A 16,056-nucleotide genomic window follows, 5' to 3' on the forward strand; every position below is an offset into this window, starting at 1 on the left:
TAGTTCATCGGTCCAGGTCCTCAAGGCATTGAGCTTGAAACCATGAAGGCAAAATGTGTCTTCAGTAAGCACTCGTCATAGAACCATTTCGCTAGCCCAATCCAAAACACATTGATGGGGTGGCGGGGGTGATAGCGACGATTGTAGTAGTGACAACTATGAAGACTAAAACAAAAAATCAAAACAAACATATTTTCTAAGTTTGAAATTTTTAAAATTGAAAACATAAAATATTTTCTCAAACCAAACAAACCATAAGCTATTGGGTAAATGCAATATGACTGGTTCTATATTATTGTTTTTAACACGTTTTTCAAGCAAGAACAATTTTAACACATTCTCTCATACAAGAACATGTTTGAGCTTGAAGCATAGACAAAGCACATGCTCACCTGTCATGTTTTGATATTCAACTTTTTACTAGCAAAATCGGAGGCGCAAACTCTAGACTATTTGATGATAGATGTTTTAATACTATGTTAAACAACCAACTATCCCAAAAACTTAAACTAGGATTAAAAAAAATGTATATTATTATTTTCAACAAACAGGAGGAATATAAAAGTCAAAAAAAAGAAAATTTTACAATCTCATGCAATTAAAAGTTTAGAACTAAAAATAATTGTTGTGATAATTTGCAACCCATGTTTGATTGCATGTGAGAGTAGTAAAAGATGATCAAATATTGTGGCTCCCCCATTTTGCAAAGAAACGTGAAGAGGAGGAGGGGGGCCATGCTTTTTTTTTCTTCAAAATATGCCCGCATCTTCTTCGATACTCTATCTTATGCGTTTATTTCGATTCGATGGTTGAGCAAAAAATGTCACTTGACTTAAAAAGTGATTTCTGCCTTTATTTCTCTATTTAATCAAATGAAATAGAGAAGACTCGCCTAATTCTCTCTCCTATTTGTCCTTTACTTCTATATCATATTAGATGACTTATAAAATCTTTTTTTCTTTCTCACATTGTTTTCTCTATTCACTTTTTATTTACACATTTTCCTCATGAACCAATTAGAATAAACAAGTTTTATATTAGCTATCCCAACGCATTACTGTTGGTGGGTCAACCTGCTCCACTTAAGGCGGGTTGAAAGTGGGTAAAGTTAGGGGTTGATCAATGTTATCACTTAAATACATTTCATCGTTTTATTGCATGATGCGATTCGACACTTCCCTAATGGACAAAAAACACCGCATTATTTTATAAAAATTTACCCAAATAACATTTAAAGTATTAAAAAAAACTAGAATTCAAAAGACTGGGAAGTGAGAGATGACTAATCAAATTTGAGGAATCATTACCTTGTATCACAATGTTTTGTGAATAGAAAGGTTTACATTACAAAAAGAATAGTATTAGTTTCTAAAAGAGATTGTGATCCTGAATGATAGGAATCCAAATGAGCAAATGCATGTTTGAAATATCTTCTATGATTGATTCTTAAACAAAAATCAATTTTAGGGAGAAACTTCTGTGAGTAGTTTCTGGGTTCCATAATTGACTGTAAGCAAAGAGAAGCAGGTCCAAACATGCTACAAATCATGAGACAGACATGAGGGAAAAAGGCCAAGAGTAGGATTGGAACTAACATGAACTGTAATGCAACCCGACTAGGATCGAAATGATTGAATCCTTTAGTCTTTGTCACCGAGGAACTGCAAAGTCTAGGACAGCGAAAAATATGGATTACAATCAGCAAGAGGAAGTAAATCTAGGGAATTAAGTTTCAAGGAATTTTCTTTCTTCTCCCAGTATAAGTGTGAAGGAAAAAAATTCAGCAAAGGGAAAAATCAGGACAGTATCTAATTTAAGGGGAAGATGACCACATTATGTCCTCAGTGAAAAACTATTGAACACAATCCCTAGATTCATTTGTACAGCCAAGCAATAAAAACTGATATGGTCAATAAACACAAGAACATCAAATGAACAGGCATGAATCAAAACTATTACATCCCTTGAGGCATCATTTTAACATCCCTAAGGAAACTTACATCTTAATCCTACCAAATCCATTCATGAAAAATTTGCAAAGTGTAATTATTAGCACATTGGTCATCTATTCCCAGGCAAATAAGGAAATTCAATGATACAAGATTGCAGTAGGCGCACAATACAGTGACCAAAATTTTAATGTTTCAAGTTCTTTTCTCTTCCTAGAGTAACACAAAAGAAAGCCTGTGATTCTTTCTCTAATCATTTTATCTTTCATCTCGAATGAATCCAGCAGGCATGTCACAATGTTTTTTCAAGTCCTATGCAACAAAGTAAAAGAAGATGTCAGGATGAGCATAAAGAAGACAAAGGTTATTACCATATTGGATGCCCATCTAATAGTGAGACCACTAATATGAAGGTATTTGGCCTATTCTTATTTTAACACCAGTAAGTAAATCAACCAGGAATCTTTCATCTCTACATTTATAATGTTAATGTCAAAGAAAAATGGGAATGTAGGATATTCAAGGGACTTGAATATCCTACATTGTTTGTATCCAAGGTGTTAAGTTATGTTGCTTTGATATTTCTATACAAATTAGTCCTTGAATTGATAACTTCAAAACCAATTAATTCCTCCACTGGTCAGTGTTGGTGACACATAACAGAAATACTCATGAAGAAGATTAAGTACAAATGTGCAACATTACTTGTCCACTAGATTGGTTACTTTGTACATTGGAAACTCATATAAATTGACCAACAAAGCTCATCTTTCAGGATTTCTTATTTATAATTCCAATTGTTAACCGTGGCCGACTCGAAAATGGTGTTATTAGTTTTCCAATTTGGGGCAACTTAAGGACATAAGATCATACAAATTTGTCAGCTAAACAATGCCGTGAATAACCATGGCGCCGCAATTATCACATTTAATTATGGAAAATTGAGTAAAACAGACTCACTAGGTACCTTGAGAAAGCATGCTCCAGCAGGTGGAATCACAGGCCATGTTGGATGTGAGCCTCGCATTAGCAATTGCGCTGTGAAGTGGCATCGTAGATTGAACACTTCCAATTGCAGACAAAACCCTTCAATCAAAAACAGAAATGACACAGATTAACACCAAAATGCAAGTCCACAACTGCAAAAAAAAACCCAAAGCGCGTTCATTGTGATGTACCTTGATGCACGAGAAATGCCGGCGGAGGAAGGTGAAGAGAACAGAGACGGAATCGACGATTTCTGAGCGAAGGTTCTGGAACGATTTGTGAGGGACCTGGAAGCTACCCTCAAAGCTGAGTTGCAGAACATGGAAGCCATTTCTGATTTCTGAGCTTGAAATGAACTGAACCCTAACTAACTGGAGGTAAAACCTTTCCAATATTCTTTTTTATTGGGCCGACCAAAACAAATTGGGTTAGGGGCAGGGGCCCAATATCTTATTGGGTTTTGAGCTTAAACTTCAAGTACTCTGGATTGTTTTGGCACTCTCTCTCTCCCCTTTGATTCTTCATTCCCCTTACTATGTTAGGATTCTTTAAGGTGAGTAAGAAATTAAAAATAAAAAAAATGATACACACATTGACCGAAAATGTGAGTATTGAATAATATATAAGTGAAATGATTAATGTACTCGAGGTCTTAAGTTTTTTTGTTGAAAGATGAGGTGGTGTATGTCACTAATGTGGTTTACTCTTTACCAAATTAAGAATTTTTATCTATTAAAGTCAAGAGAATAATATTATACAACATGGCTGGTTATAATAACTGCAAATGTGATGTGAATCTTCACGTGGAGGCTCTAGTGTTGCGAAAAATTAGTGTAGCTTGGATCCCTTGAGGTGGAAATGCTGCGTCGGATTGACTTGCTAGGAAATGAGTTCGTAGTCGGCTGGCGATCATCAGAGTGATTGATCGACCTGATGTTGAGTTTGGAAATGATCATGTTGAAGGACTCATTGGCGGTTCCGTAGTTTTTTTTTTGTCTCTTATTTGTTTTCCAAAGGAGAAAAAAATTAGAATGATATTAATTATTCCTAAATCAGTATTACATTTAAAATCAGGATCTAGGGTTTCTGTCTTGATTTGCTCAGTTGTTTTTTTTTTTTGAAAATATGATTGCTCAGGTTACTGGGCCTTTTTTTGGGTTCAGCCCTTTTCAATGAATATATTTCACTGTTTCGACCCAAAAAAACAAAACAACTCATCTTGTGTTCTTCTGTTTCTTCTTCAGCTGCCAGTGTCGCAACGCAAGAGAGGAGGGTGACAATGGCGGAAGAAGCCGTTCTGGGTTACCTACAAAACAACGACGAGATTAGAGATTCCGGCGAGTTTGCAGCTGAACGCGGCATCGACCACAATGAGATAGTGAACATCATCAAGAGCCTCCATGGTTTCCGATACGTCGATGCTGAAGTGGGTAAACCGTATCTCATCTTCTTCTTCAGGTAACCTCAATTGCAAATTGAAAACTCGGTGTTGTTGAAATGTGTGGTTTTATTTTTTTATGGACAGGAAATTAAGCGTGAGTCATGGATGCTCACTGATGAGGGGAAGACGTATGCTACTGTGGGATCCCCTGAAATGCAGCTCATGTTGGCAATTCCACCCGAGGGTATCTCAAAAGATGAACTTCAGGTCATATTGCAACACCCATTTTCTTTGTTTCATTCATTTTGTACTTAATTTGGGATGAATGTAATTTTGTTGAGGTTCTCTTCTTTTTTTTACCTGATTGTAGAAAAAGCTGGATCCCTCGACTTTCAAGATAGCTTGTGCTCAGGCTGCAAAGAACAAATGGGTTGAGATGGGAAAACAACTCATAACTAGGAAGGTATGTAATGAATCTAATGATTCAGTGTTGCCATTATATAAGATGAGATGAGATACTATGCTGTTTTGGTCATTGATTATAGAATATTATGTTAAGATAATTGAGTGTTAGAAGATTTTGATTTGGGTGTTTGATTGAGCTGAGCTCAATTGGCTTAAGTAGTAATGAGTCATTACTCATTAGTGATACTCGTTGTTGTTGGAAATTTAAGTGTAGGTGATGAAGTCAGACATAGGTTAAAAATGAGTATTAAGTGTAATGTTCGGATTGACTCTGAGATAACACCTGAGGGGGAGAATATTGGAAATTCTAGTTGGAGTAATGAAATCCCACATAGGTATAGAATAAATTCTCCGTTCTTCTCGGGTTACCCCTCATACTCTAACAAAGTAACAATTAGTCAATTACTCATTAAGAAATTTGGTTTCCCAAATTTACTTGCATTCTCATTATGTGCATGCACATGCCCTTGGAAGCAAACTGCATATCCATGCTTGTCTTTTTTCTTTATTTTTTCACTAACTGTGGGTTTTCACTTTTCAGTATTTTGTTTAATGCATATTTGCATGTAATTGAAACAGTTATCTTGATGTTCAGCGTACTCTCCCATTTGAGATGAGAATGGCTTTATGATTTATGAATATTTCTTATAAGTCAGATCCTTGCTGCAGGTCGAGCACGTGGATGACAGGGTTAAAGACCTCCTTCTTCAAGTTCAGCAGGGACAGGTGTGTACTAGTATGAATATTTTGATCAGTAAATTTCTTATGTGTGTTGTGTTAAGAGAAGGCATATGGAGGAGGAATGCAGGTCCTTCTTTTTTGGGTTGGGGGGCCTGTCACTATTAAATGTTTTGTTTTTGCTAGGATGAGTTTTGTTGAAAATTGAGATGACATGCTGTGATATTCAACTATGATAATTCCAAAATCAGATAATAAAGAATGCATCGTGAAGTGTCATGTATTATTATAGTCAATCGCCAAAACCTTTTTTATATTCGACTAATAAATTCTTCTCATGCCTTTTTGGGATCTCCTATTAACGTATTCTTTCAGCATAAATTCAATAGGAAACTATGAGCTCATTTCTTCCAGTCTTATACTTCACACACACATCCATCTGGTAACATGCACTTGCTGATTGGGGCTGATGACAGGGTAGTTACATTAGATGATATCAACTTCTTCTTAGGCTACAGATTGGGTTTGCAATGATACCTTGGGGAAAATCGCAAGGTTTTGTATGGAGCACAGATTCAACATAACACATGAGACAGTTATAGGAAGTGGAAAGGGGCCAAGGGGGGATTTTGAGATGTTTCATTTCCATTTAGTTATGAGGTGTACCTGCACTTTTGTCCATAAGTGGGTGGGTGATGGCTAAACAGTTCTATGAACAACTATTTGTTTGGAGGGACTGTTGTTCTTGACCTTTTTGTTTCCTCCTTATGTTATTCTTTTATGGGTCACTTATCGTTTTCTAAATCAGTTTTCCTTGTGAAATTCCCAGATCTTGTTAGAAACTTTACCATATGTTGTAAATGCAGGGCATTGGCTCAGATGATATCAAAGCACTCAAAGCAAGAAAGCTTATTGTTCCACAGTAAGAACAATTTCACCTGATTGTGCAGAAGAGTTTTGTAGAGATGCTGAATATGCTGTAAATGACTTGACTGTTTTTCATTACTAAAATTCTTCTTGATATCTTGTGATCTAGGACATGGAAAGGTTACTCGGTTAAAAAAGGTCCTAATTATGCTCCAAAAAGAAAGAAGGTTGTCACAGATTTGACGCGAGATAATTTTCAGAGGTATTTTTTTTTGCTTAAACTGAAAAGTAAACTGGAAAATAGGGGGGGGGGGGGGGGTTAAACCTTTTGTATTTTTTGTGGATCTGTTGCATCATATCCAAAGAACTCTAACTGTAATGCATTACTTTATGGCAGTGGTGAGTGGAAGGCGTTAGAGTTCAAAGAGTACAATTACAGCGCTAAAGGTCAGCCTCTAGAGGGTGGCCATCTTCATCCATTGCTGAAGGCAAGCAAATATATAACCTGCCCCTTCTTCCTCCTCTCCCCAAATCAAATGAATATCAAAGTAGTACACCATAGAAACTCCGTGACAATTAAGAAAAAGAAAATCCATATTCAGGAAATATAAGAGAAAGTATATTGTGTTTTTGTCGCTGTTGATTATTTTTCTTAAAAAAAAAAAAGAAGTTCGACCATTGCTGATACTATGTATTTAATAATTTTGGATATCTCTTTATTTTCAGGTACGGGCTCAACTGAAACAAATTTTCCTCTGCATGGGGTGAGTGCGATCTTTGTTTTGCTGGAACCTGATATCTTTTTTGGTAAATGTTTGTTTCAAACTTAACATTTTGTGATGATATTCTGCTGCTGCAGGTTTGAGGAGATGCCGACAAATAATTTTGTTGAGAGCAGGTAATTGTTGTTTCCAAATCAATACCTTTCTATTGTCTCTGATTGAGATGCAGATGCTCTACCTTAAGGTTCTGATCCCTTTCCTACCATATCAAATGACTAGTGGAATCTGTTGTATACTTTAGTAAGTAAAGAAATACTCACGGAATGTATAAATAAGTATAAATAACGATAAACTTAATGATGTTATAGAATCGACTAATAACAGTTGAAATATGAAAAGAAAAGAAAAAAGACTGTCAAAATCTCAATGATTAAGCTTTCTAACCCCCCCCCCCCCCCCTCCCCAAAAAAAGAGGCTCTGGGCTCTCTAATGCTGCTTTCAAGCAAGCAGGTGAAAATGTGTGACTCGAATATGTGAGAAGGAGCAATGCACAAGATCAGACCTAGGGGAGAGAGCATAAGAAAGAGATCCCACCTAGTAACTAACTGCCTAGCTAGTAGTAGAGACAAGAGCACGAGGGGGTTGATTGTAGCGGAGGGTAAACATTTAGGGAGGAGGAATGGAGAGAGGAGTCTGGAATTTGGCTTGGAGTTGGGAGAGATTAGGCTCTCTCGAACTGTCTAGGGACTTTACATTTCCTTTTTTTCTTTCTGCATTTGTACACAAACTATACCTGCCACCTGAATTCCTTTGAGTCAGGCTTGCTACTTGAAATAAATTACAGATATTCTTCTCTGTTTCATTTACTTGTGTATTTGGATAGTAGCAGGACATGACCACTTCGCTTTAAACATCACATCTAAATCTTTTATTTGGCAGCTTCTGGAACTTTGATGCCTTGTTCCAGCCCCAGCAACACCCAGCCCGCGATTCGCATGACACATTTTTTTTGGAAGGTTAGTAAAACCTTGATATCTTCTATGCTATTCTAATCTTCTGTGTTTCCATTTTGACTACATGTGACACATACATCTACAGCTCCTTCAACAACACAGGAACTTCCTGAGGATTATGTTCAGCGCGTAAAGCAAGTTCATGAATCTGGTGGTTATGGGTCTAAGGGGTATGAGCTTTAACACCCTCAATGCAAGTAGCATAGGCTATTTATTGATCAGGAATGCTACCAATATTCAATATTTAGTGTTGGTAGTATTTCTTTTTGCTGATAGACAAATAAATTGCAAACTGTTTTCTGAGGGAAACCTGACAATTTATTACTTGGTAGTTATGCATATAAATGGAAAAGAGAGGAAGCAAATAAAAACCTCCTGCGGACCCACACAACTGCTGTTTCTTCCAGGATGCTTTACCAGCTGGCACAGGTTTGCATCTATATCTGAATTTGTACGTATAATGTTCTTGTGGGTGCATTTGATTGTGTGATGTTTGGTGCCATTGGGCTTCCTACTATTCAAATTTTCCTGTATGAATCGCATTGAATGATTGAAGTTTCTGACTGATGTATTTTTATGTGTTTTAGCTGGATTGAGCTATTTTATTGTGTTTCTATATTTTACTTTTTACTCACCCCTCCTTCCACACTATTCAGTGATTATACTTTCCAAGTTCTTGCTATGAGTTATCGTTTATATCATTCTATTTCCCCATTTTAATGATTCTGCAGAAACCATTTTCTCCAAAAAAATATTTCTCTATAGATCGTGTATTCAGAAATGAAGCAGTTGATCGAACACATCTTGCTGAGTTTCACCAGATAGAAGGTATGTGAGAGCTAGTAACTTACCAGGGTTGGGATTTTAGTTCTTTTCAAATTGTTTTACAAATGAAAACATTTCACATTTGATGGTCCTCTTACACTTTTCATTTCATGTCGTGGTAAATAGGGGTTGGGGGTATTACTGGTATAGATTACATGTGATAATTCAGCTTCTTTTTTGGTTTGATCCACCAGGGGTTTTAATCTCAACTGAAATTTGTCAAAAATATATACTGGATTTTGTGATTCTCATGTTTTGCATTTTGACTCAGGCCTTGTATGCGATAGAGGACTCACACTGTGTGACTTAATAGGAGTTCTACATGATTTTTTCAAACGCATGGGTAATGCTCTCTTATACCAATTACCAAAATACTATATGATTTAAATGTTGAATGCAAGTTGGAAACTTAAATGAACAGCCCAAAGCCAAGCTTATTAAGGACAAGCTTTAGTAGAACAATTAATATGTTATTTATCTTAGCGGAAAATTTTGTTCTTGAGTTCAGGCATGACAAAGCTGAAGTTCAAACCTGCTTACAATCCATATACCGAACCTAGCATGGAGATTTTCAGGTGATTCTTTCTGTAAATGATTATTTGAAATGTCATTCATTATCTTGATATCCTGAGATGTATTGATAGTTGATCAAGTACTCTTAACAGTTATCATGAAGGCTTTAAGAAATGGGTAGAGGTTGGAAACTCTGGCATGTTTAGACCTGAAATGTTGCAACCAATGGGACTTCCTGAAGATGTCCAAGTTATTGCATGGGGCCTTTCCCTTGAAAGGTGAGAAAAAAATGAGAACACCGTAGTTATTTAGTTACTGCTGAGAATAAAATGAATTGTTTTGTTAAATGAAAAATTTATGTTCAAATCTAATGAAACTATGGGGGAAGTTCAGTACAACATATTGATGGACATCACAGATTTTAACTTGTTTTTTTACTTGGAAACAGGCCAACAATGATTCTGTATGGGATAGATAACATCAGGGATCTCTTTGGACACAAGGTATCGTTAAGGGATAATTGTAGCAACTCTTTTTAATTATTATTCTTATTATAATAATAATAGTTATTTTATTATTATTTTGAGTTAATGAAGTGATATTATCCTAAGCTTGTATTTTTAATGTTTTGCAGGTGGATCTTGGCCTTATGAAGAAAAATCCAATATGTCGTCTTGGAATTGACTAAAATGATTCATTCATGTCTATCATTTATAAATTTTTGGCTCTTAAGATAAACTAGTGGACTAGTTCAATTTCTGTATGAAGAATTTTGATATGTAACAAGAAAAAAAGAGGTTCCTTGTGGTAATAGCATTTTTTTTACTGTTGAATTATGATATAACCTACAGGATAAACCTGTCAAATTGTGATAAGCCTCCATTTTTTTTTCCCTTTGGTCCTCACCTGAGCAATGGTTTACATACTATTTATACATCACATACTATGGAGAAAACTAAGCCTTGTAATGATGTGTTTTGATCTTCACCAATTGAATAAACACTAGTTAAAAGTGGGGAGGCAATCCAATACATATTCAAGTGTTTTCTTTTGTTAGGCTACATTTGTGCAAGTCACACAAAATGTGAGTCACGCTTACGATAAGGACTTGCTTGGATTTTCCGTGCACTCACTTGTGCAAGAGTCTTAAAAGTTGACCAAATGAATAGAGTAAGGATTACTATGATAGCGATAATAGATAGTAGTTCAAAAGGCTTATCCAAAATCATTTGTTGGCAGTCTTCAATTTCACTGGTACGGGCAGTGAAATCAAGGACTCGTCCAAGGATTCTACACAACTCATAGGAAAATGTCACTTCTACTGTCATAATGCTAGTGACACAGAATTATTACACGCATTGGAACAATACATGATTGATAAAATAGCTTAAAGACAAAAAACGAGACATAATAACTGCAACCATGTTATTTATGAATACTAACTGATTTATATTTACAAAAAATATCTCAAGGGCTGGAAATATTTGTTATGCCTTGGAATGATATCTTGTCCTCAAAGAGCATGCAACAATGCTGCTGTTAACAGAAATGCTGATCAAGATAGATTTAACTGGGTTTTGTATATAAATTTGAGTCTTGATATTCCATAAGGGAAAAGTTTGGTGTTCAGCTCCTCTCTAGCGCAAGAATGGCGACCATGATTACATGTTCAGACAGATTATTCAATTGCACAACAGTCAAATGTTTTCCTGCTCTCCTGTTGGGGGAAAATCAGGTCAAAAATTAAGATAAAATGAAGAAAGAGCAAAACCGACATGTGACAAAAATGAACATAGTAACAAGTAGTAGAAGTACATTTGTGTGTTGTGAGCATATACCTCAAATCATTGCAAGAAGTACATAGGTCAGGTCTCCAAAACTCTATTCTGCAGTGGTATGTTTCATTAGCACACTCTACAGCAGTTCTATCTTTACAAGTGATGCCGTGGATGATAAATTGCAAGCTTCTTTTTGTTTACTAAGACACAGGAGTTCCTTTTCCTCCACTAAGGTGTTTCTGCTGCTCTTGTCATCTGTTACAGAATCATTTAGCACCTCCATCTTTGAGAAGAACAATCATGATTTTCTGATACTTGTCTGACTGGTGAAGACAGTAAAAATAGTATATGGTTTTACTTACCAAAAACTGAATTACCATTTGGCTATCCACAGAGCCATTTATTGTTTTTTTTCATGTCTCGAGTGTTGTAATCTCACTGGTAATAACTGATTGTGGATGATTAGCATCCTCCTCCATGACAGAAGATTGAAATTTCTGGCGTTTTCTAACCATAGTCTTGACCATTTTGTTAAACTCTTCATCACTGCAAGCCAACATGTATCTTAGCTTCACATTAATCTGATTCTCCACCAGAACCTTGTGCCTTGGGATAATTCGGCCATCAAGAGAATAGCTTAAAAACCTGTTAACAGCAAGGGAGTTGGATAGTTGAAGGCAACCATGCAATTGAATAAAAAATGTTAAGAATCAAACAAGATTTTTACAAATTATCTCTGGTCAAAATATCATTCTACAATACCTTGGAAACTCGATGAGATCTTGCAAAGTCCGGACCATGGTTCTCCGCAAATAACTATACTTAGGTCGAAGGACATCTATATTGTATCTGAGCAGCATTGGAAAATCCGCAATCATTTCACCCAATTGCGGAAGGCGTATGCCAAGAGACAAAAAATATTTCACATTTACGTCAAGCTTATGTACTATGCTGCATCCCAAGAGCTCAGGTCCAAGAGCTACAACCTTGCCAATATCTTTGTCCCTGACTCCAGCCTTGGTCAACAAGAATATGACCTATACAACAAGAATATTTCAGCAGATGAGACAAATGAGGTCTCTATATCAGTCAGTTTATTGATATATGATTATTGTGATTTATTATGTCTGAATAGAAATCACTGCTACGTGACAGGAAGAACATGTTAGTAGCACTTGCTGCTTGAGTTCTCATTTGCAACCCACCAGTTTATCATTTGTGGAGATAGTTTCATGTGCGTATAAGGTATGAGATTGGTTACTGACATACTTTTATCACAGCATTGAAATGTAAAACTGAGGGGCCCCAATCACATCGTAGCCGGTTTTCTTCAACATTATTATGCAGACTATTCTTTTAATATTAAAAAAAACACTATTAAAACAGTGAATCTTTGGAAAAATAACTTAATAGTAACAAATTTTGTAGCTGTGAAGTAAAGGACATACCACTGGCCTAATCTTCTTGAGCAGGCTGTAAGTGAGTAGAGTAGGAAATTTTACAAGCATGTTGCCAATTGCTTCATTTCGAACCCCTATGTCCTGAAAAAATTGTACCTTCATGATAAAATAAGCAACAAATTGTCAGAATTATCATCAGAAATCAAGACAAACACCATCGGAAATTTTAGTTTCTGAATCTATTAAACATCATATTTACGAATACATTAACATCTAGATTTCAGGAGCTGGAGGAATGAAAATGATGATAATAAAATGGAACCCCAGTATGAAATACTACTAGATTGTACCAGCTTCCACCTTAACCACAAGCCTCACACAACTGATAAGGGAAACAAATAAAAACGGTGTTTGCATACCTTTGGCACAATAGTCATCTGCAAGTCAGCACAAAAGACCATTGGTTTAAGGGTAAGCATTCTCTTCATACCATCTCGGGTGATCCCATAATAGTAGAGATACTTAACAAGAGGTTTCCATTGTTCTTCAATGCTGCACGCCATCAGTTGTGGTCTAACTGCAAGCAATTTGCCAACATCCTTACTTTCAAGCCCAAATTCTTTTAAGTAATCAACCTGAAATTTATAATTGCACAATCACACTTTATTGTACATCTACATATCAGAAACAATTACCAGCATGCATATCAAAATAAAGTATATCTTTAAGCTGGCAAACTTGCTTTATGTTCGACTTGGATGCTACTAAAACTGAATAAACTGGTAAAGTATGGGAGAAGAAAATGAGGATATATTGCCAGATGACTTTGAGTTTGAGACTTGAAAGTTTGTTAAAAACTTATGTACCTTTTGGTTCATTTCCTCCAGAGTATAGAAACCAAGTGCTTTAGGAAATTCAAAAACCATTGTGCCAAAATCCTTCTCATCCAAACCCATATCTCGATAGAAATGGACACGTGCCTTCACTTCTTCTATGCTGTAAGACAACAATTGAGGACATCTACTCATGACATAACCCCTCCAATCCCTCCTGACTCCATTAGATTCTAAATACCCAACAATCTCATCCAGCTCCTCATTGCTGCGCTGCAAAATATTATCTCCAGCCTTCAACATTGCTTCCCCGATAAAGTCTCCTTTCACAAGCACCGACTTCAACCACTCAACACGGTTCCTTATCAACTCAAGGTTTCCTCTTGACATCAAAATGAGCTTTGCTATCTGAGGATATGACATTGCATTATGCTTCAACCATCTAGAGAATTGAAGAAACACAATCAAACACAATCATTTAAAGCTAAAATCCTACACATGTAACCCCATTAAGAAACAACTAGCACACATGAAATCACCAAACACACAATTCAGTTTCACAATTCACACAAACAATTAAACAAACAGCTTACAAACAACTTCAAATGGCAACAAACTTACATCAATCTAGTTCATACCTGACAAGTGACACAACCTGAGAGTCATCAATGACGGTTATAGCGCGTAGATTGAAGGTGGATTGAGAATACTCCGGCAACCTTTTCAAATTAGCAGCTTCAATCATGATGAAATCAATGAAACCACCCAACCTGCGAGTCAAATTGTTGACATACGTGATTCCAAATTTCCCCTTTTTCTCCATCACTTCCTTGAAAATCTCTTCTGTAACCTTCCTACGAATCTGAAGCGCGCGCATGATCATCTCCTCTTCCTCACCCTTATCTTCACCATCACTTGACCGAAACAGAGTACGCAGAGGGGGAAGAGAAGAACCCACATCAGGGTCACTGGGAGATTGAGCATAGATTGAGCCAGGGAATCGAGGGGTTCTCTTCCTAACGAGTGAAAGTTCCAAGAGCTTCACCTTTTCTTCATGGGGTGTTGTGTCTTGAAGCTCAGAGAGTGAAGGGTGATCGTCGTCTTCCTTGAGGGAAAGGTTGTGGAGGAGAAAGGAGGAGGACTTGGAGTTGTGTGTGCGGATAATGGGGTGGTGCTCGTTTTGGTTTTGGCAACTGACAATGGTGGATGATGGGTTGGAGAAGTTGGAGGAGGAGGAGGAGCATGGAAGGTAAAGGTTGTAGAATTTTTGACATGAAAGAAGCATCTCTGGTTCTTCTTGTTAGCTGAAGGAAGCTAAAGGTGGTTATGAATGGAAGAGATGGTAATGGATAAGAGTTTGCAGTTAACAGTGACCACTCTTCATTTCGAGATTTCGTTTGTTCTGGTTAACAAGAACATCATAAACTTGGATATCTCCTAGATAGGAGACAGACAAAGATATTTTGCATTTTACTTTTTTCAAAAATTAGTACAAATAGAGAGATGAAAAATAAAAATAAAAATAGTGGATTTCATAATATGATTGATCTTGAGTTAGCTTGTTTGATCAAAATATAAATATTTGTTAAGGAGAATAATGATTTGTACAATATAGAAAGCAAATGACTATATTAGTCCGATGAAACTCCATCTTAAAACTGCGATTTCATCAAATTATTAATATTTCATAACATAGTAATTGTGAAGCGCGTAATGTAGCGCTGCCAAATCATCATTCTTATTCTCACATAAATTTGCCACATCAGACTTTTTAATTACGTGTCATACTCTTGCATCTCCTACCATTTTACACAGCATATTATCAAATATCAACTGAACCCTTGCCATTTCTATGCTTCGTTTTTTTGCGTTCTTCTATTTTCCCCTCTCTTGCAGATCGAGCAATTATTCAAGACTATTTTTTTAGGGGACGCGCTGATATAGAATGCCACCTCCTCTTAGCTTGCGGCGCTGCCGCCGCCACTTCCATTCTCTCACAAACTGAGCTACAACCACCAAATCGCTTTCACAACCGCACTCCTCTCTCTTTCCAAATCGTGCTCCCTGCAACCTCGCGCTGTCACCTTCACCCAGCGCTGCCTTCGTTCGTCCAGCGCCGTCGCCGCCTACTCTCGCTAGGACAAAAACCACCGCCGTTCACGCATCTGGTTTGCTTCCTCTTTGACGTTTTATCTCTTCCTTCTCTGTTTCAAAATGATTTCACCTGCTGATGAACAAATTGTTATTGTTATTCTTTTGTTAGTATGTTGTCTATTACCATTATGCAGAGTGATGCTCTGAGATGCTTGCCAGTTTTGATACAATTAATTTAATTTGGAAATTTCACTTTCATTTTATAATTTTTCTAATCTTATACTATTATCATCTTGATCCCTCATCGGATTTTGTATACATTTTTTTCCATAAATAAATTTGCAGTCATTTGAAAAGAGTCTTGCAATTCAAGATGGTGATTATTGCACTCAAGATGGTTATTATACATCAATCTTTTATACACTTTCTAAATGGTTTCTTGCACTAATTTTAATTTCTAGATGTACATATGTCTATGCTTTCAATTTATGAATTTTCATTTCAAAAACCCTCAGGTTGTGTTTGGATGAGGGATTGTAGAAATTCGAGGG

The 16,056-nt window shown here is 36.5% G+C and overlaps 3 protein-coding genes across 6 annotated transcripts; 1 reads left to right on the plus strand and 2 right to left on the minus strand.

Moving 5' to 3' along the window:
- Positions 1-1,255: 1,255 nt before the first annotated feature.
- Positions 1,256-3,310, minus strand: LOC130747468 (protein NONRESPONDING TO OXYLIPINS 2, mitochondrial). 4 transcript variants are annotated; one of them, XM_057600414.1, is made up of 3 exons: positions 3,128-3,310; positions 2,917-3,035; positions 1,256-1,670 (listed from the first exon to the last, which is right to left on the minus strand). In XM_057600414.1, exons 1-3 carry the CDS (start codon positions 3,265-3,267, stop codon positions 1,651-1,653), a joined length of 279 nt encoding a protein of 92 aa, XP_057456397.1. In that variant the 5' UTR covers positions 3,268-3,310; the 3' UTR covers positions 1,256-1,650. The 4 variants fall into 4 exon arrangements, with proteins under 4 accessions (XP_057456397.1, XP_057456399.1, XP_057456398.1 ...); XM_057600416.1 differs by having other exon boundaries at positions 2,910-3,035; XM_057600415.1 differs by lacking the exon at positions 1,256-1,670 and adding an exon at positions 1,895-2,261 and having other exon boundaries at positions 2,910-3,035.
- Positions 3,311-4,143: 833 nt separating this feature from the next.
- LOC130747465 (phenylalanine--tRNA ligase alpha subunit, cytoplasmic-like) lies at positions 4,144-10,293 on the plus strand. Its single transcript, XM_057600408.1, has 18 exons — positions 4,144-4,362; positions 4,462-4,584; positions 4,688-4,780; positions 5,452-5,508; positions 6,327-6,382; positions 6,497-6,589; positions 6,725-6,815; positions 7,054-7,091; positions 7,187-7,225; positions 7,989-8,065; positions 8,148-8,232; positions 8,395-8,491; positions 8,794-8,890; positions 9,159-9,230; positions 9,396-9,462; positions 9,553-9,678; positions 9,849-9,903; positions 10,035-10,293. Exons 1-18 carry the CDS (start codon positions 4,216-4,218, stop codon positions 10,086-10,088), a joined length of 1,467 nt encoding a protein of 488 aa, XP_057456391.1. The 5' UTR covers positions 4,144-4,215; the 3' UTR covers positions 10,089-10,293.
- A 308-nt stretch (positions 10,294-10,601) lies between these two features.
- LOC130747463 (transcription termination factor MTERF2, chloroplastic) lies at positions 10,602-14,836 on the minus strand. The gene is made up of 8 exons (XM_057600405.1): positions 14,050-14,836; positions 13,445-13,853; positions 12,998-13,213; positions 12,627-12,734; positions 11,941-12,215; positions 11,541-11,823; positions 11,239-11,433; positions 10,602-11,117 (listed from the first exon to the last, which is right to left on the minus strand). Exons 1-6 carry the CDS (start codon positions 14,694-14,696, stop codon positions 11,592-11,594), a joined length of 1,887 nt encoding a protein of 628 aa, XP_057456388.1. The 5' UTR covers positions 14,697-14,836; the 3' UTR covers positions 10,602-11,117; positions 11,239-11,433; positions 11,541-11,591.
- Positions 14,837-16,056: the final 1,220 nt, after the last annotated feature.

The sequence above is a fragment of the Lotus japonicus genome, chromosome 3 (assembly GCF_012489685.1).
Source record: "Lotus japonicus ecotype B-129 chromosome 3, LjGifu_v1.2".
In the NCBI taxonomy this organism is placed as follows: Eukaryota; Viridiplantae; Streptophyta; class Magnoliopsida; order Fabales; family Fabaceae; genus Lotus; species Lotus japonicus.